Source organism: Catharus ustulatus, chromosome 5, assembly GCF_009819885.2.
Source record: "Catharus ustulatus isolate bCatUst1 chromosome 5, bCatUst1.pri.v2, whole genome shotgun sequence".
NCBI classification, from domain to species: domain Eukaryota; kingdom Metazoa; phylum Chordata; class Aves; order Passeriformes; family Turdidae; genus Catharus; species Catharus ustulatus.
Window position 1 is genome coordinate 45,883,086 of NC_046225.1, and position 22,746 is coordinate 45,905,831.

General features: G+C 38.9%; 1 protein-coding gene across 4 annotated transcripts in view; it reads right to left on the reverse strand.

Moving 5' to 3' along the window:
• Positions 1 to 22,746, reverse strand: part of TUSC3 (tumor suppressor candidate 3) — a 137,196-nt gene that overhangs the window by 16,319 nt on the left and 98,131 nt on the right. For 3 of the 4 annotated variants that reach the window (XM_033060671.1, XM_033060668.1, XM_033060667.1), the window contains exon 7: positions 7,648 to 7,711. The exons of the other annotated variant lie outside the window; for it this stretch is intronic. In XM_033060671.1, coding sequence (XP_032916562.1) covers positions 7,648 to 7,711 — 64 coding nt within the window. The remainder of the gene's footprint in view (positions 1 to 7,647; positions 7,712 to 22,746) is intronic. 4 annotated transcript variants of the gene reach the window in all.

A 22,746-nucleotide genomic window follows, 5' to 3' on the forward strand; every position in this document is an offset into this window, starting at 1 on the left:
TGTACTGCATTTAGCTGATGAAAAATTATGAATTATGTTTCATGTTGTGTTAACAAATGCCCAGCTGTAAATTTAAGGTCTCTGCATATCTCTCTCACATTTAAGGGACCTTAATGACTTTTCTAAAGGGTCACATTACGAATTGTTTTAAGGCCAAGCAGTAAGAGGCATAGGTAACACAAAACTGTTTTGATTTTTCTAGCTATGATCTCCTTATGCTTCATTACATTTAGGAGGAATCAGACAGCTTCCAGAAGAATCAGCATACAGTAATTTCACGAATACAAGCCGCACCAATTTGACCAAAATTTTGGTGGAAACCCGGAAGTGCGGTTAATATTCCGGGGCGGCTAATCTATTAACAAAATTCTAAAAGCTGCCAACATGGAAGTGAGAGCCCGCGGCAGCCCCAAACCAAGCTGGAGCCCGGCCGGCCCCGGTAGAGGTGGGAAAGCCTGGCAGAGGCGGGGCCAGCAGTGTGGGGGCGGGCGGCAGAGCCTGAGCCAGCAGGGCGGGGCAGGGGGGGCGGCAGAGCCCGGGCCAGCAGGGCGGGGGAGCCCGGGAGAACTGGGGCTAGCAGTGCAGGGGAGCATGGCAGAAGCAGGAAGGCCGGCGGGTGGGGCTGCCTGGCAGCGGGGGAAGCCCAGCAGAATCGGGGCCAGCAGCGTGGGGGAGCCCGGCGGTGCGGGGGCCTGCAGTGCCGGCCAGGGCGAGGAAACGCGGCGGCGGTGCAGACGGGAGGGGGCGGCCGGCGAGCCTGGTGGCGGCGGCGGCAGCCCTGCCGGCGGGGCGAGCGAAAGCGGCGCTCGCGAAGCGCCGCCGCCGCTCGTGGAAGCGCCGCCGCCGCTCGCGAAAGCGCCGCGGGGCGGGCGCGGCGCTCGCGAGGCGCGGCACTCGCGAGGCGCGGCGCAGGGCGAGCGAAAGCGGCAGCGGGGTGGGCGGCGAGCCCGGCGGCGGCAGCCCTGCCAGCCGGGCGAGCGAACGCGGCAGCGGGGCGGTGCTGACGGGAGAGGGGGGCCAGCGAGCCCGGCGGCGGCGGCAGCACCAGCCGGCCAGCCCCGCCGAGCCGTGGCGCTGAGCTGGGCCACCCGGCCCCGTCGGCAACCATGAGCGGGCCGAGCCTTCCTGGCCCCGCCCCGAGCCAGTAAAGCCCGCTATGCCGCGATCCTGTTACTAATTGGCCAATTTGTGAAAGCTGCGCACGGATTCTCGCGACGAACGAAAGTGCGGCTAATATTCGGGGTGCGGCTTATCTATTGACAAAGACAGCAACATTGTCGAGGCACCGGGGGTGCGGCTTATAATCCGTGCGGCTTGTATTCGTGAAACTACTGTAAGTTGCAAGGTTAACAGACAGTACTGACGGCTAATGCAAGTAAATAACAGAAAATGTGCAAGATGTTCTACTGCTTTGGATGTTGATTTCCAAAGTTAATTAGGAAACATGCTTAAATATGCTGTAATGTTATGCTTTTAGTCCTAACTATCCACCATGGTCTTATTTCTTTCCTATCCTTAAGATCAAGGATACAACAATCCTGTCTCACTGCTTTAGTTACCAGCTTCATTCACTTTACCATATAATTTCTGGGGAACACACAACTAATTATGCATATTGATGCAGAAGTGATAGAATCTTACTACTGAGAGCTAAGTGAGTGTTCTACTGACTTTTGACTAAAAATTTCAGATTCTTATGCTCAGTGACTCTGACATACAGAAAGTCATCTCTTTACACTCACTCTATGGAAAAGATTCCTCACACCACAAAGGCATTTAATTTAAATTCTCTCTGTAGGACAGTAAATCTCTTTCATAATAGGTGTCATTTTAATGCTACCAAAAATATTTGGCCTTTTCCTTTTCAATCCACCTATGCAGCTCTCCCATTAAACTTTGTCTTGGAAATTCAAATTAGGAAACTGAAAAGACATTTCCATTCTTACTTAGGTGCATGTGTTTAACCAGGTTAATCATAACTACTAATTCCTATAATAATGGTTTAGGTTTATCTCCTGTATTGGAGATAAAATAAATATATAAATAAATAGTTTGCTCAATAACTGAAACTCCTTCAATAATGAAAATACTTACTTTTAAATTTACCCCTTAATATAAGGATTCACTGTCACTAAAAAAGGGAAAAAAACAATGACATATTATATTCAAAGCAGTTTTATTTCTCAAGGGAATGACATAAAAACTTGATGAAAATTCATTAGAAATACTGAGTAGTGTCTACAAAAGGAGGAATAAAAGAATTTAAGCAATCTTTCAAATTCAACACAGCTTATCCAACATTATTACTCCCTATCTTTTTTGCTGTATCTTGACACCCAGAGCAATATTTACAGCTGAACACTGCACACTTCAATGCCTTTTTGGTTATAACAGTCATATGCACTATCTGTATTCAACTGTAGTTAATTACAACAGTAATACTGATTGGGCAGTTTACTGCATGTCATTTCTCTTAGGCAATGACAGCTCTTCATTCCAAAGTTATCTCTCTTCTGCCTTTACGTCTTCTTAATAACTCTAGCAGCAGTATTTCAATATCCTTGTCTTTAGCTCTCTTTCTTGTCTCTCCAAGAATGTCACACTACTCAGCATTTAAAAAAATTTTATTAGTACCCGATCATTTCTGCTGACTCCTCTTATCTGTGACCCAATTTCTATCAGAAGAGTGTTGCAAGAATAGACACCACAAGCCTGGATGTCTTCTTCATGGGGAAATAGTAGAATTTTTCAACTTGGAAAGGAGAAAAGGGAAGTATCTTTGGCAATTTCTATAAAACTCCAAACAGAATGGAAAAAAGAGAGAGAATGAACTATTTCCCATGACTTATATACTAAAGTCACACACTACATTAATTGTGCAAATTATAGGCTAAAAATATCCTAAAGAAATAAATTCTGCATACTACATGAAGTTTGCACTGAAAATTCATTGCTATAGAATATTATCCCATAATTAATTTTAAAAAAGGATTAAAAAGAAGAATTTATTAATTGATTACTAGAAGCTATAACATTCTTTATAGTCAATCTGGTTCAAAAATCCCTGAATCATTTATTTAATTTGGTTATTTTGTTTTGCACAATTTTTCCCTATGTTCTTAAAAATCATTGCTGCATTAATACGTGAGGATGTAAACTAATGGTAACTTGAGAAGATGCAAAACTTTATTGCTAAATCAAAATGTGTTTAGATATGTGCTATTTTTGCATGGTAGAATTGGGTATCTAGCACACAATTAGACTGTCTTACCAGGATTGCAAATGTGAACAGTTATTTCTCCTAGTCCTATCTCCTAGGGTCTTTGGAGATTCTCGAACCCTTCAAAAGCAAAACCTTGAATTACAGACTGCACAATGCCTACCATATTCACAGCTCCACACAGGTTACTGCTCTTATACAATTTATCAAAACAAAAATTCACTCAAAAAAAATCTATTCCATGCTCTTATTTAAATAAGTTTTCTTTGTGTCATCTGCCATATTTATTTTACAGCAGTTATACTTCTATTTCTGTAATGACTTTTTGATAAAATTTTCTACTTTATCAGAAAGTCTCTATACTGAAATAATTCTACAACACCCCCAAAGTACTATGTGTGTTAATTGAACCCAGTTACTTGAAGCACTGATTTTCAAGCTGACATGAGGATATATATTATGTAAAACTTCCTTCTCAATTGCATATGATAGTAAGGTTTTGTTGTTTCTAGGGAGGATATAAAAAATGGTCATTTTCAAAGAAAACTGTAAGCAGATTGAAAAGACCAGCATATTTTTTACGGATACAACCTCAAATTAAATTTATACCTAAGTCTTATTCCATATTACTTTTTCTCTGGAAATAATGATAAAAATCTTTTAATTTTAAAATTTTTTATGAACCTGTTGATTTATGGTGAACATTGAGGTATAATGTGGCATGCATAAAAGCAAACCTTGGCTTTTGCTTTATTCTGAGGCAATAAAAAGCTAAAGCATAATGGATCTCATACTTCTATTCCATAGAGTGTTCTGTTCATTTTTTAATGAAAGCTTCACTAAAGCTATTCCACCAATTCTATAAGGCTGGCAAAAGAAATCCAAAGGGAAGCAAAAATGTTATGTCAGACACGATTGTAATTCACACCAGAATATGCACCAATAACTGTAGTTTGGAAGGCTCAGACTGGATGAAAAACAACTTCACATCTGAAACTGTCCAGAGAGATTATGTGTTCTCCATCCTTGAAGTTTTGAAAAAATTGCACCAGACACAACCAAGAAAGACAAACTCCAGTGTTAGTGATAAACCTTCACTAACAGGAAGATTGTAGCATGTGGTCTTCCAAGACCCCTTTCAACCAACACTTACATGACTTCCATGATTATTTCCTGAAGTCACCTCTGCAATACAAGACAAAGGGAAGCCAAAGAACAAAACTGAGTAAGAGTCATCTTGTCTGCATAACAAAAATTGCTCAAAGTAATAGCCTAGTAGACATAGAAGTGTATAATATATTAGCACCATGGCATTTTCCAACCTTAATGATTCTCTGATATCCAAACATGTTTTTTCACTGTTCTCTGCTACATGATCATAAAGAACTACAGCCCACAGGAAAGGCTCACACTGGAGAAGTTTGTGGAGATCTTTCTCCCACAGGAGGAAGCAAGGGAAGAGTGCGATGAATCCTCATTCTGAGGAAGAAAGAGAGGAAGAGACAATTGTGATGAACTGGACACAAATTCTGTTCTTCATCCCCTTGCACCACTGTGGGAGACCAGGTAGATAAATCAGGAGTAAAGTTAAGCCTAGGAGGGAGGAGTGGGGGGAAAGTTGTTTTAAGATTTTTTATTTCTCATTACTCTTCTCTGATTTGATTGGTAGTAAATTCAGTTAATTTCTCTGAGTCTCTCCCTGCCCTTATCTCAACCCATGAGTCTTTTGCTACATTTTCTCTCCCCGGACCAGCTGAAGAGCGAGTGGCTTTGGTGTGCCCCTGTCCAGCCAGGGTCAGCCCACCCCTCATGCCAGTAAAGTTCAGCTCTGTTACCAGTCCTTGGTGAGTATACTGTATGTGGATATATTTACCTAGTAAGTAATCTGTAACTTTGTATAGGTTTTACTGAATTTAATTTTGCTTTATAAAATTACTTAAACTGAGTATCTGACATCTTCACAAGTCCTTCTTACTCAAGTCCTACTTATGTAGTTACAGCATGGAAAATCAGATCTTTGTATAGAAATCATCTAGCAGATGGGGTAGAATCACTATCTAAAACAAAATGGAGAAATAAAAAGGAAATTAATGTTTTTTCATCTAAGGTATTAAAAATTCACTTTATAGAGAAATACAACATTGCATTTCAACATCTGGCAAGAAGTGACAAGCTTACTACTACAAAGTAAAAAAAAAAAACAACAACCAAATGAAACAGGAATACTAATGTCCTGTTTTAAAATTCAATGTGTCCTCTAAAGGATAAAATGAATCTGGCATATTTTTTTCTATTTCCCACATTTTCTAACAACATCTTCTGAATAAAAAAATAATGAAGAAGCAATTGAGCAGTTCATAATACTAGCAATATGGAAAGAATAAAGGAATCTTAATTTTCATTTAAACTCTGTCAAGATTTCATGTGAAAGATTTTTGTGAAATTTGTGTGTGACCAAAAACTCATCTCAACAGTACTGAGCCATGAAATGAAACCTTAGAGAATTCTTTCTGCAAGTGGTAATGAACAACATCACTGCAAGTATTCTTTGAGACAGCTGCATTAATGTAGTTAGCCAACTTCCTGGTTTAAAGACAGTATCTAGCAACAAAAAGATATCACTTTCATGCCTGAGTCTGAGAAAATATGTCATCAATAAAATTTTTGTTTATTTTTAATATTCTCTAGTTTTGGGGTTTACTTTTCTCATTCTCAAGCAGTCAATGGGATTGTTTTAGATAGATTTAAATTGTGACAGTTCATGAAAAGCAGAAAACCATGAAAACATAAATTGCAGCTCTACAAAGGAAAGCATAAAGATGACACAATATCAGTAAGATGCATACTCTATCTAATAAATAAGAAACTTTTCATATGAGATGTGATACCTGTCTCTGTGTACTTTCTAAAAGTCATAGCATTTAAAGCAATAATCACTGAGTTTTGACTCGGCAGTTTTCAGGTGGAAACTACAAAGATGGACACTGTAGCCCCTCCGGGCAACCTGCTTCCATTTACACACCCTTACAGTAAGAAGCATCTTCTAGTTTTCAGACTGATTTTCCTGTTTTTCAATTTTAGTCCACTGCCTCTTGTCCTCTCAAAGGGGACTACTGAGAAAGTCTGTCTCCTTCCTCTTCATTTCCTCCAATGAGGTATCTATACACATTGATGAGATCTCCCCGAGAGTCTTCTCCAAGTTAAACAGTTCCAGCTCCCCCAGCTTCTTCTCACAGGATAATCCCCCAATCATCTTTGTGTCTCTTTGCACGACTCGCTCAATAAAGTCTGCAATACTCCTGTACTGGGAGACAGAGAACTGGAAACAGCATTCCAGTCCAATTGCAAATATTAGATTTGCTCTGTAAAATATGATCATAACTTTGAAACTAAATTAATAATGCATATTTATAAAGCATATTAAAGTTTCACAGGTAGCCAAATGGATGCCAGGCAAATGAATGTAATGAAGTTGTAATGATGGTGTTGTCTTTGGATAAGAAATGCCAAAGATGAAGGTAGATAGTGAAGTTAGAGGAAGGGCAGGTTTTAAGGCAACATAACTTCAGAGAGAGAACAAGAGAGTAGCCACGATCATAAAACTTGGATCCCTCTATTACTGAAGATTGGGAAATATGATTTTCTTTTACTTCTTCCCCTCAGAGAAAGGTATTTGTGATAGAACTACTAAACTTCAAAAATGGTTAATGATTATTAGAGTTCTCATTCAATGAATAAAACTGATAAGAATCCGGGTTTAAAAAAGCAGAGAGAATATGAGTTGTCTTTTAATGAAAATTTATTAAAACTTTCATTGAAAAATACCCAGCTACCTGCCCCCCCCCCCCCACCCCCAAAAAACCCAAAGTCAACTTTCTCTGACTGAAAAAGTAAAAGTAGGTCTCAAAGTCTTCCTGTGAGGAGGTGATGTCAGAACAAATGTGATTGAGTTATTTGTTTCAAGAAGTAGTAGTAAACTGTTTAGATTAGGTGGGGGGAAAAAATCCAAGGACTATTGGAGGACACATCATTTTCATGCACAGCTGGTAAATTTCTGTATACCTTTCTTATAAGTAAAAATAAATAAAATAATTCTTTCATTGAATTTTTAATTATTATAAGAAACATTGTAAAAATAGGAAAATTAGTTTTTGCCTCTGGAAAGTTACCACTGAAAAGAAAAAGAAATTAAGACCAGTAACCAGGCACAAAGGAGACAACAAGGTGCACATAGGTGAAAAGCAAAGCCAATGTTACTTGGCAGTAAATAGCAACAACAATGAATATTATTCCAACATATAATAAGTAAGCCAAAATATAATACCTGCTTAAATGTTCAATGACATCTACTGCCAGAGTAATTTTATTTAGCAGCACACTGTGCCTCATCTTGGTTTTTTAATATTTACCACCAGTTTGAAGGATACTCAGCAGAAGAATAATATGTGACTCCGCCACAAACTGAGCTTGGCTGCTTCCATGTATGTAACTCTGTAAAACAAAAAAAAACCCCATTCCTCTTTAAAAAATCGATTAAAAATGGCACAGCCAGATAGGTAAGAATAAAACCTGTTTTTCAGAAAAATGCAGACAGTAACAGCTAGAAATTAATAGCACAGTTTACGTATGTAGCTTTAGTAAAAAGGAATGTTAAAAATTTAGGCAAAGCACATGTATACAGCAAATGCAATGTTTCAAACATGAAAGCATTATGCTGGGCTCTTTTTCACACTGCTGCTACTGCGGAATAAGAACATGCATTTATTTACTCAGGTGATATAATTTTTAAGAAGGGAGGTGATAAAATCAAGGGCATGCCACAGCATGGTTTTTACAAAAGTGAAAACTGAAGCCTGCCTTAAGCAAATCATTCTACTTCAGTCTTTCTCAAATTGAGTGAAGTTTCTTCACGCAAAGTCTTTTTCGTCTTTCTCCAGTAAGGTACAATTGTGTCCATCAAAGTTCCTAATGCATAAACAATCTTTTTTATATGGAAATACTGTAAAATAAATGTTAATTCTAAAACTAAATCTACTGCCCTCTATCCCAAATAACTATTGTTAATGGGCTTCTTTTGTACATTTATTTTAAGAACCTGTAGTGTATTAAAGCTGTTAGTGTTTATTGTTAACTACCTATGACAGCAATAAAGGAAGCAATAACCTGAAGGACTGTCAATATGCACAAAATGAGGGAGATTCTCTGTCTTCCTCTCCTGTATCAACTACAAACACTGAGAAGAGTTTTCCAGAGCATGCCAAGTAAAATTAAATATATCCATGTTCTGAAAGAATTATTTATATATACTCTTCTTAGGCATAGATAAAATTGTCACCCTAACTAAATGGAAAGAAAAATAGTCACTAGTAAGGTAAAGAAATAGAAAACGTTTTGCCCTCAGTTTGAATGCAGGATTTTTATTTTTTTAACTCATACGTGCTGCTTTAATTCAGTTTACTCTGAATAATTCTGGCTTTAACCATCCTTGTCATGATTCAGAACAACTCAGACTTGAATAACTGGATGCTTCAGCATACAAAAGAATGCATTCACCCATACTAGTTAAAATCTGGTTGATGCTGTGTCAGATCATGTAATTTATATTTACTCAGTAGGTTGCTATCTATTGTTTTCAAAATTCAATCATATTATGCTCATTCGAAAAATCAATTCAAATCTAAACCAGGGAACACCTTCATGTAGCTAAAGTTTTCATTTCTCTCTTTCTTGTAAGAGATAAAAATCACTGATCTCATAAGTATATCTCACTGAAGTCTGATATGACAGTGAGCCAAACTGTATTTCTTCAATTTTTTTGTGAATGACCTCTTATAAATTCCACTAAGGCTGGAGAGGCAGCTAGATGATTTAGAAGAAAATTATCTGCCCACTGAGCCTCCCCATTATGATTCATCTGTCAGATAGATCGCCACCTCTTACATCAAAAAGAAAAGAAGGGTAGTAGTAGTGGGTGATTCCCTTCTGAGGGGAACAGAGGGCCCCACATGTGGACAGGACCCGTCCCACAGGGAGCTCTGCTGCCTCCCTGGGGCCAAGGTCAAGGACATCACTGAGAGACTCCCTGGACTGGTCCAGCCCTCTGATTATTATCCACTGCTAATAGTCCAGGTTGGCAGTGATGAGACTGAAAAGAGGAATGTTAGGGCAATTTAAAGGGACTTTAGGGCACTGGGTAAAGTGGTTGATAGGACAGGAGCACAGGTAGTCTTTTCCTCGGTCCCCTTGGTGGCTGACATTTACTGTGAAAGGAATAGGATAACTCATATCATTAACAAGTGGCTAAAGGGTTGGTGTCATTGGCAAAATTCCGGATTTTTTGATCTTGGGGGAACTTTCATGGCACCTGTGCTGCTGGAACCAGATGGGATCCAACTCTCAGTTAAGGGCAAAAGGTTTTTAGCTCACAAACTGGCAGCCCTTGTTGAGAGGGCTTTAAACTAGGTTTGAGGGGGGAAGGGGGTGCAGCTGGGCTCTCTGGAAGCAGGGCCAAGGGTGGTAAGCCTGAGCTAGGGGTGAAATCAGTAGCCCAGCTGAGTAGCATGTACACCAGTGCACACAGCAGGAGTAATAAACAAGAAGAGCTGGAAACCATGGTGCAACAGCAGAGTTATGATGTAATTGCCATCACAGACGCGTGGTGGGACAACTCACCCAACTAGAGCACTGCACTGGATGGCTACAAGCTCTTCAAAAGAGACAGGAAAGGGAGAAGAGTTGGAGGCATGGCCCTTTATATTAGGGAGGTTTTTGGTCCCATAGGTATTGAAATAAATGACAATGAAGTTGAATGCCTGTGGATCATCAGCCATTGTTCTTGTAGGGGACTTCAACTTGCCAGACATCTGCTGGAAACTTAATACAGCTGAATAAAGGCAGTCCAGGAAGTTTTTAGAGTGTGTGAGTTTTTGATGCAGTTAGTGGGTGAGCCCACCAGGGGAATGGCTATGTTAGACCTGCTGTTTGCAAATAGAGATAGACTGGTGTGAGATGTGGTGGTTGGAGGTCGCTTGGGGCATAGTGACCATGAAATTATAGAGTTCTTGATATTTGGTGAAATGAGGAGGAATATCAATCAGACTTTTACGCAGGATTTCCAGAGGGCAGACTCTGGCCTTTTCAGGAGACTTATTCAGAGAGTTCCTTGGGAAGCAGCCCTTAGAAACAAAGGAGTTGAGGAAAGGTGGGCATGTTTCAAAACAGAGATCTTGAGGGCACAGGAAAAAACTATCCCTGTATGCTGAAAGGCGAATCGACAAGGCAAACGTCCAGCCTGGCTGGGCAAGGAGGTTTTGGAAGAACTTAGGAATAAAAAGAGAATGTATCATCTTTGGAAGGAGGGTCAGGTCTCTCAAGAAGTGTTTAAGGGAACTGCTAGACTATATAGGAAAAAAGTTAGAGTGCCAAGGCTCTATTTGAACTAGAAATGGCAACTTCTGTAAAAGATAATAAGAAATGTTTCTACAAATATGTTAATGGTAAAAGGAAGAGTAGGTCCAGCCTTTGTTCCTTACTGGATGAGGGAGGAAAATTAGTAACTGCAGATGAGGAGAAGGTGGAAGTGCTTAACACCTTCTTTGCCTCAGTCTTTGTGGGAAGATGGCTTGTCCTCAGGACAACTGTCCTCCTGGGATGGTAGATGATGTCAAGGAGCAGAATGGTCCCCCTGTTATCCAGGAGGAGGAGGCAGTCAGAGAACTACTGAGAAGCTTAGATGTTCATAAATCTCTGGGCCCAGATGGGATCCATCCCAGGGTGATGAGGGAGCTGGCAGATGAGTTTGCTGTGAAGCTGCTCTCCATCATTTGCCAGCAGTCCTGGCTCACTGGTGAGGTACCAGATGACTGGAAGCTGGCCAATGTGACACCCGTTCATAAAAAGGGGGGCAAGGAGGATCCTGGTAACTATAAACCAATCAGCCTGACCTCAGTACCTGGTAAGGTCATCGAACAGTTTATAGTGAGCGCCATCACACAGCACCCAGAGGATGGCCAGGGTATGAGACCCAGCCAGCATGGGTTTAGGAGGGGAAGGTCGTGTTTGACCTCCTCTGGTCTCCTTTTATGACCAAGAGACCCGCCTGGTGGATGCGGGAAAGGCTGTGGATGTTGTGTACCTGGATTTCAGCAAAGCCTTTGACACTGTCTCCCACGGCATACTCCTGGAAAAGTTGGCTGCCTGTGGTATGGACAGGAGCACTCTTTGCTGGCTTAAGAACTGGCTGGATGGCCAGGCCCAGAGAGTGGTGGGGAACAGCGCTGCATCCAGCTGGGAGTCTGTCACCAGTGGTGTCCTCCAGGGGTCTGTGCTGAGGCCAGTTCTGTTCAATATTTTCTTTGATGATATAGATGAGGATATTGAGTCCTCCATTAGTAAATTTGCAGATGACACTAATCTGGGAACTTGTGTCGATCTACTGGAAGGTAGGAGGGCTCTGCAGAGACACCTGGACCAGTTGGATGGATGGGCAGAATCCAATAGGATGAGGTTTAGCAAGTCCAAGTGTCGAGTCCTACATTTTGGTCACAATAACCTCCTGCAGTGTTACAGGCTGGGGACGGTGTGGCTGCACAGTGCCCAGGCAGAAAGGGACCTGGGGGCACTGGTACAGCGGACTGACTGAACGTGAGCCAGCAGTGTGCCCTGGTAGCCAAGAAGGCCAACAGCCCCTGGTCTGTGTCAGGAATAGTGTGGCCAGCAGGAGCAGGGAGGTCATTCTTCCCCTGTACTCAGCACTGGTGAGGCCACACCTTGAGTGCTGTGTCCAGTTCTGGCCCCTCAGTTTAGGAAGGACCTTGAGATGGTTGAGCGTGTCCAGAGGAGGCAACGAGGCTGGGGAGGGGCTTGGAACACAAACCCTGTGAGGAACAGCTGAGGGAGCTGGGCTTGTTCAGCCTGGAGAAAAGGAGACTCAGGGGTGACCTTATCACTCTCTACAGCTCCCTGAAAGGTGGCTGTGGTCAGGTGGGGGTTGGCCTCTTTTTCCAGGCAGCAACCAATAGAACCAGAGGACACAGACTTGAGCTGTGCCAAGGGAAATACAGGTTGGATATTAGGAAAAAGTTTTTCACGGAAAGAGTGAAAAGTACTGGAATGGTCTTCCCAGGGAGGTGGTGGGGTCACCATCTGTGGATGTGTTTAAAAAAGGACTGGATGTGGCACTTGGTGCCATGGTCTAGTGAAGATGCTAGGGCATGGGTTGGACTTGATTATCTTGAAGGTCTCTTCCAACCCAGTCATTCCGTGATTCTGTGATATACATATATACACACACATATATATACATGCACAAATATACATAACAGAATGGAAGGAAATAAGAATATTTCACATTTATGAAAATAAGTGACAAAGTTAAAATACTTGATAGAAGTATGGAAGTATAAAATAGATTGCGTAATCTGATTCAGTTGTGATCACTGTCCTGTGAATAGAGACCTTCTGTCTTTATTTCAACATTACACTGTTTAGTTTTTCTCCTAATAGGAATGAAGAGAGCCACTTCCAAAAATTTCATTCTACTCCTTCTGATGACAAACACCTGTTCCATGCTGGGGAGGAATCATATTTTAAGTATTGGTCTTCACTGCCTCTCATAGCAACTTTATTTTAAAATATCCCTCAAGCTTGCATGACTTCTGGTATCATTTGGGAATTAAAAGTAACTATGAAGAATTTTAATAATGAAATAGGACAGCTTCATAACCATGTAGCTGTCAAACAGTAATGATGGTTTTAAAAATGTCAGCAAATATGCTCTCATCTCTGAAAATTTTAAACATGATTTCAGTGGCTACTCACATTTGAAGAACTGACTAAAAAAATTATCATCTAAGGATGATCAGAGTTTGCAGGAAACCCAGTTTTCAATATACTGTCCATGTGTACTACTTACAATACAAAGCTGAAACATCACAAAGAAAATACTTAAAGCTTTAAAAAATGTATTAGATAGTTACTGCTTTCAAAATCATATTCTGATTTTAAAAAGAAGAAAAATAATCAGAAAAAAAATCTGATTTTAAAAATTTTATCGCAAGTTTTTGAATGTTAATGAAGTGGTATAGTGGTTTAATGTAATGCAGTAGCAGGCTTGGTATCTCAGTAATATAGGATGCAGCTGTTGGAAACACATTCTCAGAAATCTCTCATTAGAATAATAGAGTCATTGAATGGTCTGTGTTGGAAGGGACCTTTAGAGGTCATCTAGTTCAATCGCCCTGCAGTGAGTAGGACCATAAACTAGATTAGGTTGCTCCTGTTCAACCTGACTGAATGTTTGCAGGGATGGGGCATCTATCACCTCTCTGGGCAAGCTATGCCAGTGTCTCACCACTCCAATAAAAAGTTCTTCCCTGTATCTTGTCTAAATCTAGTCCCTTTTAGTTTAAAAGCATTACCTCTGTCCTACTGCAAGAGGTCTAAAACATCTGTCTTAAAAGATTCCTTCAAGTATTGAATGAATGCAATTAAGGTCTCCTCAGAGCCTTCTCTTCTGATTCATTGCAGATAACTGTGATAAAATCCTAATAACAACAAAGAATTTAGAGGAGAATATCTTTCCCTGCCTGTTGATTAAACTAACAGAGCAATTAGTTTTATTATGTGATGCAAAACATGAATATTTGTATCAGAAGTCGAAAAGTGTCTCAAAAGATAGAAGTCCTTAGGAAACAAAATAATGAAAACAAAGATATACTCATTATCAATATTAATTAGGTGAAAAGATAAGAGTCATAGCTGCCATCTGATACTCAGTATAAAGAAAAAAACATGAACTAGATAACAGTGTATTTGCAAATGTGACACTTCAGTAAACCAAACAAAAATCTGAAACAACAAAAAAGAAACTGACAAAAGAATCTAGAATATTAATTTCTGGCTAAATGTCTCATAGGGATCCATGTTATAACTGCATTTCTTTAAATGTGAGTTGCTAAAAGCATAGCCTTGCTTACAAGGAAGTGGAAGTTCTTTGATTTAGTTCTGGAAATTTTATGTGTATACTAAAAAGCTAGCAGGGGACAATTGTTACATATCCAAAGAGGAGGCTGAAATGGATAAAAGCAAAGGGAGTAGCCACCTTGGACACAAAAGCAAAGTTTCTTCTTTGAGAGTGAAAGAGACCTCAAATCAACAGAGAGAGTTGAAGTAATTGAAAGCAATAGTTGAAACTCACTTTGTTAAAGTATTAAATAAGGCAGATGTTTACCGTACAGTATTGCCTTAAAAAATAATCCAAAAAAACCTGACAAATCATCATTTTAACTACCAACCTCTTTGTACTATTACAAATGCTCTTAGGTAGATTATTCTTAACAGTTACCTATCAATAGATCTGTGTGTGATCAATAGGGTCCTCAAATTGCATCCCCAAGACATTGTTCTCCAAGTACTCAAAACAATAGCATGGCACATCTCCTCTATAGCTATGGGTCAACCAGAGCAATGCTTGAAGTACAGAAAGTGACAGACTCTTCTAGGGATGAAGATTAACCAAAATAATTTGCATTTGACAATGTATTGAGAATCATCTGAATTTATGACAGTACCTCACCCCATTTCTTATGAGGAATGGATATTAACCACATCAGAAAAGAAAAACAGGGTGCGTTTTTTCCTCAATGAACCTTCAGACCTACTTTCTAAGACAAATAACAGAGTAGAAGTTTTCAGAAGACAGAAGAACAATATTTAATGTAAAAAATTATGGAAAACAGCTTGAAAAGCAAATGGTGAGAACTTTGTGGTATTTGCCTTTGTGCCCTTCCCTACAGGCATATGACAATACTTTCAGGCCACTTGAAGCATGGATTATACGTGTATTGATACAAATTTATGTAAATATAGCCCCCCTCCCACCAGTTCTGTACACTGCAATGACCACTCACTCATCAAGTTTTGAAATTCATGACCATCTGTGGTTCATACTTCCCTAAAATAGAATGCATTTAAAGAAACATTTTAAAGGACTATTGAAGAATTATCTATTTATCAATTCTCAAACTAAAGAAAGAAACTGGTCACATATGAGGTTTCTTTATTTTCATGTGACTTCTTTCCTTCTATAAAAAGATTGTTGAATGAACCCCACGCAAGGCACACATTTTATTTTAAGCTACAAACCATTAAAACACTGAGAAGTATGATTTCTGGTTTTGCGATCTTTTCTGCTTTTTGACACTGAATCCACTTAATATTTGGAAACTCTGAAGTCTATCTGGCTGCAAATGCTTTAGGCAAATGCTTAAATAAATAAATTAATAAACTCAGATTTCTCTTTCATTGTAAAGACAGCAAGAGGGAGGACCAGGCAAGATGAAAAGATAAAGACTGTCAGAACCATAGCTTGAGCAGGAAACTGGACAGCGACACAATTAACCCTGCCACACAGACAACAGCAGATGTCATGGTGGTAGGACTAATAGGGGAACCAGAGCCTGAGAAACTCACACTTTGAACAACCGGTCCTTTTCCAACCCCAACATTCTCCCATCTCAGGTCTTATTTCAAAGAAGCTGCAGTAATTTCACGATTATAAGCCGCACCATTTTGACTGAAGTGCGGCTTATAATCAGGTGCGGCTTACATATGGACAAAGAACCAAAAGTTGCTGCTTTAGTTTGGAGGACAAGTGTCTGCTAAGAAAGGCAGGAACTTCTCTTTGAAATGGAGAATGTAAACCCTCCCCCTTCAAATTATTATAATTTTGAAATCAAGGGGCTTCCAGGCAAAGATATGGGAATTAGGAATAACAGTTCTTTTCTAGGGAAATTAAAATAGAAATACAGTACTCCAAAGAAACAAACTCCAAACCCTGACAAAGTCAGAGTACAACCTGACACCCCATAAGGCAGGGTGTTGGTAGCAGTCCCATTAAATGGTGACTGCATCCTCCTGCAGTGACAGATGTGGTTCAGTTGAAGTAGTGCTCCTGCAGAAGGTGCAGTTTCCCTCTGGAGGTCCAGTGGTGATGTGGAGAAATCCGGTTTTCCTCTGGAGTCCAGTGGAGAAAGGGGCTCCCTTAGTGTCCCAAAACCTCTGTTTTTATCTTGGTAAGAAATGTTGAGCTCTTCCCCGTGGCTAGAGCAGTTTCCAATGGGATGAAGTAATTTTATCAGTCACACAGTGGGACTCAATGGGCCATTAGCAGAAAATGACTCCCTGGAGGAAGGATGGGTTGTGAGAAGATAAAGAACAATGCCCCGCCTGGTTTCAATGGATGGCCCATTAGCAGAATATCTGCCGTTGAGATAAGGATCACTGTCCCCACCCTCAACAGATGGTGATAGAATAGACACCTTTTATCACACTCTGTATTGTAATGTGCGGCTTATAATCAGGTGTGGCTTATGTATGGACAAAGAATGAAAAGTTGTTGACACCCGGAAGTGAGGCTTATAATTGGTGTGGCTTATAATCGTGAAATTACTGTACTTGAATTTTGAACTGAAACAAACATATTCCTAAATCAGACCATTTTCTTTGACAGTTGCAAACAATTGTTAAATGCATGCATATTTTTACAAAACTATGTTAAATGTTTATCTACTATTCATAAACTCATTACATATTTACTGTTATTGAACTGCAGATGGCACACACACACACACATATATATATAATCCTACACCAGAATACTCAAGGATAACAGCAATATGATATCCTTTTAAATTTCTCTACATGCAGTATATTTTTGTGATTTCCCTTCGAGCGTGATAGTTGTCATGGTTCAGTAATATACTTAAGGATAATCTGTGCTTTTTTATTCCTTTCTGTTAATGCAATGTAAATAACCCATAAACCAAGTAAAAAGAAATAAGGGCACTGGAAGTCATGTGCTAATTCTTAAGGCAAGAAGAATTTGCGGACTACCCAAAATTAAAGTATGATCTCAGGTGCTTCAGTAATCTGTCTAAAAACAAACATCACGATGTTTATTTTCCATTAGTATGTACAGGAAGGATGCTAGCGTGAAGGGAGCTGATTAAACTGAGCTGGATTTAGTAATAGCCTAAAATACAAAGCTACTTCATGAAGTATATAATTTGGGATATCTGAGAAATAACTGATCCTGAATTTATGAGATATGACACACATCTAATTAAAAAGTGTTGTGAAAACTGATCAAAAGCAGACAATTTTCCTAATAACTATTCTTGAAAATGATGAGCTGAATTTGGATTGTATGTTGAAGAAATCCCTAGACGGAGACTCTGCCCCAAAGGAGACCACAGGCCAAGTTCAAGCATATATATGCAGAAAGCAATGAAGCAACAGAGTAGTTAACTGTCCCAAAGAGAGAGTTATGAATTCCACACCATTAAGATAAGTACTATTAATCTGCCTTCTTTCCCTACATTAACATTCAGGGTGAAATTCATCAGAGAAAGGAACATTACAGAAGGCCATGGATTACTTAATTATGACTGAGCCTTTGGAATGGTATATTTTAATTAAAGACCACCAATTTTGCCAAGAATATGCATTAGCTACAAGCAGTTGTTATTTTCTTTTAGTTTAGAGGGAAAAAGAACTGTGCAGCATTCTCTATCAATCCAGATTTTACGTATTTTCCAAGTCCAGGAATAGCAGGACTTTCAGCAGTATTTAAATGTTTAAAAAGCAGAAGTTCTAAAACATTGTCTCACAATACCATTTCAAGATCTTTCCATTTTAAGTATGAAGGCAGGAAAAGCTTAAACATTTTATGGAGGACAAATGATTCATTCAGTAAAGCAAACATTTTGAAACCAAATATCAAGGTATATAAATAAATGTTTTACAGTATGATTTCATGATCACACCTGCATTTCTCCAGACAGGTTTTCTTCTAAGCAAACTCTGTAACACTTCAAAAGCAGCTCAAATGACCCATCAAGATTAAGAATAAAATCTTATACAGCTCAAAAGCCCAAGTTTTCTGACTCTGTTACTGCAGCCACCTGTTTAAATATTATGCTTTCTAAAACCAGTACAGTTTCACATAGCTTCACTTGAATCATCCACCCCAAATATGCTTTTTAAACTCCTACATAGTAGTATGTCTTCAGTTCCTACAGGAAAATCAGTTTTAACTTACTTATATACCCAATAGGGTTCCTATGAAGTTACTGGCCTAGTCAGGTCTGTGAAAATCTCAGAATAGAAGCCTCATCTAATTCCCTGCTTTCCTTTCATCACAGAAGATACTATTTTCTGCTAGGGACAGCACAAGTTCGGTGACGTATTTTCCCTCTAGCAGCCAATCCTCAATAGCTCTTCTTGTGACCAATGATGTGAAAAACCATGAGATGATTCTGGTTTGGGCCTAAGTTATTCACATGTGTGAGAATGGCTACAAGGCATCTATTAGCATATGAATGCAATTTACCAAATTAATGGTAAACCCTTTAGGGACAGAAGGATGTAATATGGGTATGAGTTTATTTTAGAGAATTTAACTGAATATCAGTACATAAATATATTAATCCCATCTCAAAAACTAAATAAAGACAAGAAATATTGAAGCTAGTTCATCTACTAAAAGAAAAGTTAGAAAAATGTCCAAGTACTTAATAGGGCAATTGATTTTACTGGAGATAACCACATATGAAATGGGTATTTGGAAATTATCTTAATGGCTTCAAAAATTAATGTAGTATTAAACACAGAATAAATCTAAACTCACTTACTGGTACACAGAAATCCTAAATAAAAAAATTTGCATTTAAAGCAAAAGGAAGACCATACATGACAGTAAGAAATGTGCAGTCAGCTATTTGAGACAATATTTTTTCTAGGAATCATGATTTTACTTAGTAATAAAGAGAAACAATAAACTTTAATTTAATACTAACTCTGCTGAAATAAACTATTTCTTTTGAACAGATACTACTTAATACACATATCTAACTCAAATATCAGCCAACAGTTCACCAGCCTGGTAAAAATTTCATGAATTACAATCTCAACAAGTAATCTCTCTAAGCAATGTCTACATGAAATGCCAGCTAGCTCAGTTATAGACCAGCAAGACCAGGACTAACAAAACAGTTCAAGTGCATACACCAACACATACAAAATGGTGAGGAACAGATAGAATTATTAGATGTTGTACTTATGTACTTTCAGAAATTTTATTGTTTACTCAAGCACCTTACTCTAAAAATTAGTACGATATCTAGAAAATCAACTGGACCTCAAACAAAACTCCATGTATTTATTAGTTTCTCAGTGTCCTTGGTGTAACAACAGTAAGTGCAAATGTTCAGACTCACTAAACATGACCATAAATCATACCAGTCACTTTTGATAGGTGGTTTTAATAGCTATGGATTAAATCAACCCTTTCTAAGAAATATTTATAGGGTTTTTTTTTAAGAATCTATGTAATATAGATACACACAACAGTCTCCTACAGACTCTTTGATTCCTTCATTTTTAAATTCAATGAATACAAGTTACATTTTCCAGGCCTGAGCTCATTCCTGTGTTCACCATTGCTTAAACCAAAAACTGAGTCGAGACAGCAATCAGTTTTCGTAGCACTCGCTGGCTGAAACAGCCTGTGCTGGCTGCCTTCCACTAAGTCCACCTGGCACCAAGCACAGAATATGAACTGGGTTTCCAGCCCTAGAACAAAAGTGGAGAAATGCTGCCTTACTTTTGAAGACTAGCAGACTGGAAAGGGTAGCTATACTGCATTATTTACGATTTCTGTAAGTACTATCAAAGGATTCCACTAGTAGAGATTATCTCACAAATCTAGAAAATGTAAACACTCTGCTCAGATATACAGAGCCTGTGATATACCTGCTGGAAAATAATTAATTCTGAGGGACTTCTTCCATATTTATTAATCACAAAATAATAAGAGAACAACACATGCAGCAAGCTTTCAAAGAATCATACTCTGCAGATTTCAGAAAGAACCCAGAACTTAAACCTCCCTTTAGGAACAAAATATTGCTACCCTTACAGACTTAATTCCCATATTAATTAATGGATGGAGCAAATGCAACAAATGTCTTCCTTCTAAATGTGCAATAAGACACACAATACCCAGGTGTGAGACTACAACAGAGATGAAGATTTCAAGGACCTCTGAAACAGCCTGTAGGTAGGTTGGGGAAGTTTGAGAGGCATGGCTTAGCCTACTTGCCTAAGGAAATATTTTTTTTGCAATTGTGATGCCTTGCTTAAAGACTTGACTACTTTTTAATCAACTTAAGAAAAATGGCAAAAACATCTCAGAGGAAAGTGATGCTCCTGCACATTTCATTACATCTGGAAAACCAAAGCAGTGACTCCACTGGAAGAAAAGCTGTGACTAAAGTTCAACTGTTAATAGTTGTTCTGGAATATGGACTGCTTGCGTAACACATGGAAGCCAAACCAAGAAACTTCTAATTAGGAAACAAAAAGAAATTGAGATGTTTTTCATGAACAGTATTTGGCTAAAATCACAAACATATGAGTAACAACAAATATTTTCTGAACTCACAAATATCTCTTCAGTATTTGCCCTCTGATGCTGAGCACAATATGGGATAAATCTTATTGGTCTCAAAAAGAAAACCAACCAGACAAACAAATGAACCAGTTAAAGGTACAGTATGTTGGGTTTTCCTGGGATATATTTTTTCTTATTTTATATTTACATATATCTATGTACACAAAAAACAGGCTGGGAATGCTGGAGCAGCCGCCTCGAAGCTTTATTCCATCACAATCATCAGTCGCATTTTACACAACCAAACAAGGGAGATGGAACAAGTTCAGCTGCTATCAATAGTAGACAAAGTTCTCTTCGTTATGGTCTTTTAACAACTTTCTAGCCAATAGCATAATATCAAAAACTGACAAGCATTTGCTTAGGCCAATTAATAAAGCTACATGTACATCTTTCTTTCAACAATGCTTGCTTGTAATAGCTTAAAACAATGGATAAACCTTCATCTTCAGCACTCTGGCATTTCTCCATCCTGCGATTTGCTTTCACACAGCTTGTTGAGAGTTCCATATCTTTTCTGTTTCCTACAGTATGCACCTAGATTCTGCCATATATCTATTCCACAGCAGGGAAGTGTGACGATCTTCACAAAATTGGTGTTCTGACAAAGAATGGTCATGGCAAAACAGGAAAGAGAGCTGCAATATAGTAGAACAGAAGATTTCCTTACAAACTATGGAGATGGAAGAGCTGAAAAAGCCATTCAGCTAAGTGCATGTTGGTGTTATTTAAATTATGGTTTAGAATCTAAGACTAGTGAAAAAAATTGTACCTTTAAGTTTCTATTTTCCTGGGTCTGTAATAATATTTTCTTTTGACAAAGAAATTGCAGCCATTTTGGATAAAGCCTTCAGCATAACTTCACATGTCTTTTCATAGTATCTATGACTCAAAAGACGTTTTTAATTTCCTAGTCAGGACCTGCAATATTTTCTCTTTTGAAATTTCAAAATATTATTTCAATTGGATTTCAAGTTGTGAGGCATAGAAGGTAGCTTCACTTAAATACTGAAGTGCTGCAAGCAGAAATGAAGACAGATTACTGTAACACTAGTTGCAAAATATGCTGAAATCAAAGGGTTGTGAAAAACACAAACAAAAAAAAGTTTACTTTGTAGCAGAAGCAAGAGCAGGTGTAAATGCCAAATTACTTCAAAGCTACAATCCAATTAACAACAATGGATGGAGATGTTGCGAGACAGTGAATAAAGAGCTTAACATTTGCATAGACATCTGATGATAAGGAAGTAACATTAAGGCCCTTAACTACATCTGAAACCACACATGACTGTCAGGGTCAACAAAATGTTACTAAAACAGTACTGTATATAGCTACAGAGATATCAACGTTTGGCCATAAATCAGGTGAGACTGAAATCCAGCACGTGGAATCCTATCAATGCAAGCCATATATTCATATTCCCGTTGTGTCTTGTCAACAATTAATAAAATTTCTAATAGATATGGGAGCACAACATCCAATATTAATGCAGTGGGATGCCAAGAAGCTGGGCACACAATACAGACGGCAAAGAGTTAAAATCACTGGAATAAATGGAGCAAGAAGTGTTATCTGCCAAACTGTTGAGCTTAATTTGTGGCTCCTGGGCAAGAAATAAAAGTCTTCTCACCTTAACCCTAGAAGAAATCCAGTGACTGAGGTGCACTTGTTCCATGTAGTACCTACACTCCCTAATCGAAAAACTGCTGGTGTATCACAGTACTGTATTTTTGCTGCAGCACAAAATGAATTTATGAAGTTATATAGTACTTTTGGGACCACTAACATCTTCAATACCAAACAGAGGAAACCTAACGGCCACAGTCACAATTGGCACTTGGGGTGGTTTCACATTCTCCTAATTCTAATGTCAATGCTGTGGAACATGACAAGGTTCAATTGGTGCTTATCTGGAAGAGAGGACAATACACCTTTAACAGGCTCCCACACAAGTATAAACATTCACCCATGATTGCACAAGCTCCGCTTGCCAAACTTTTACAAGCTACCTCA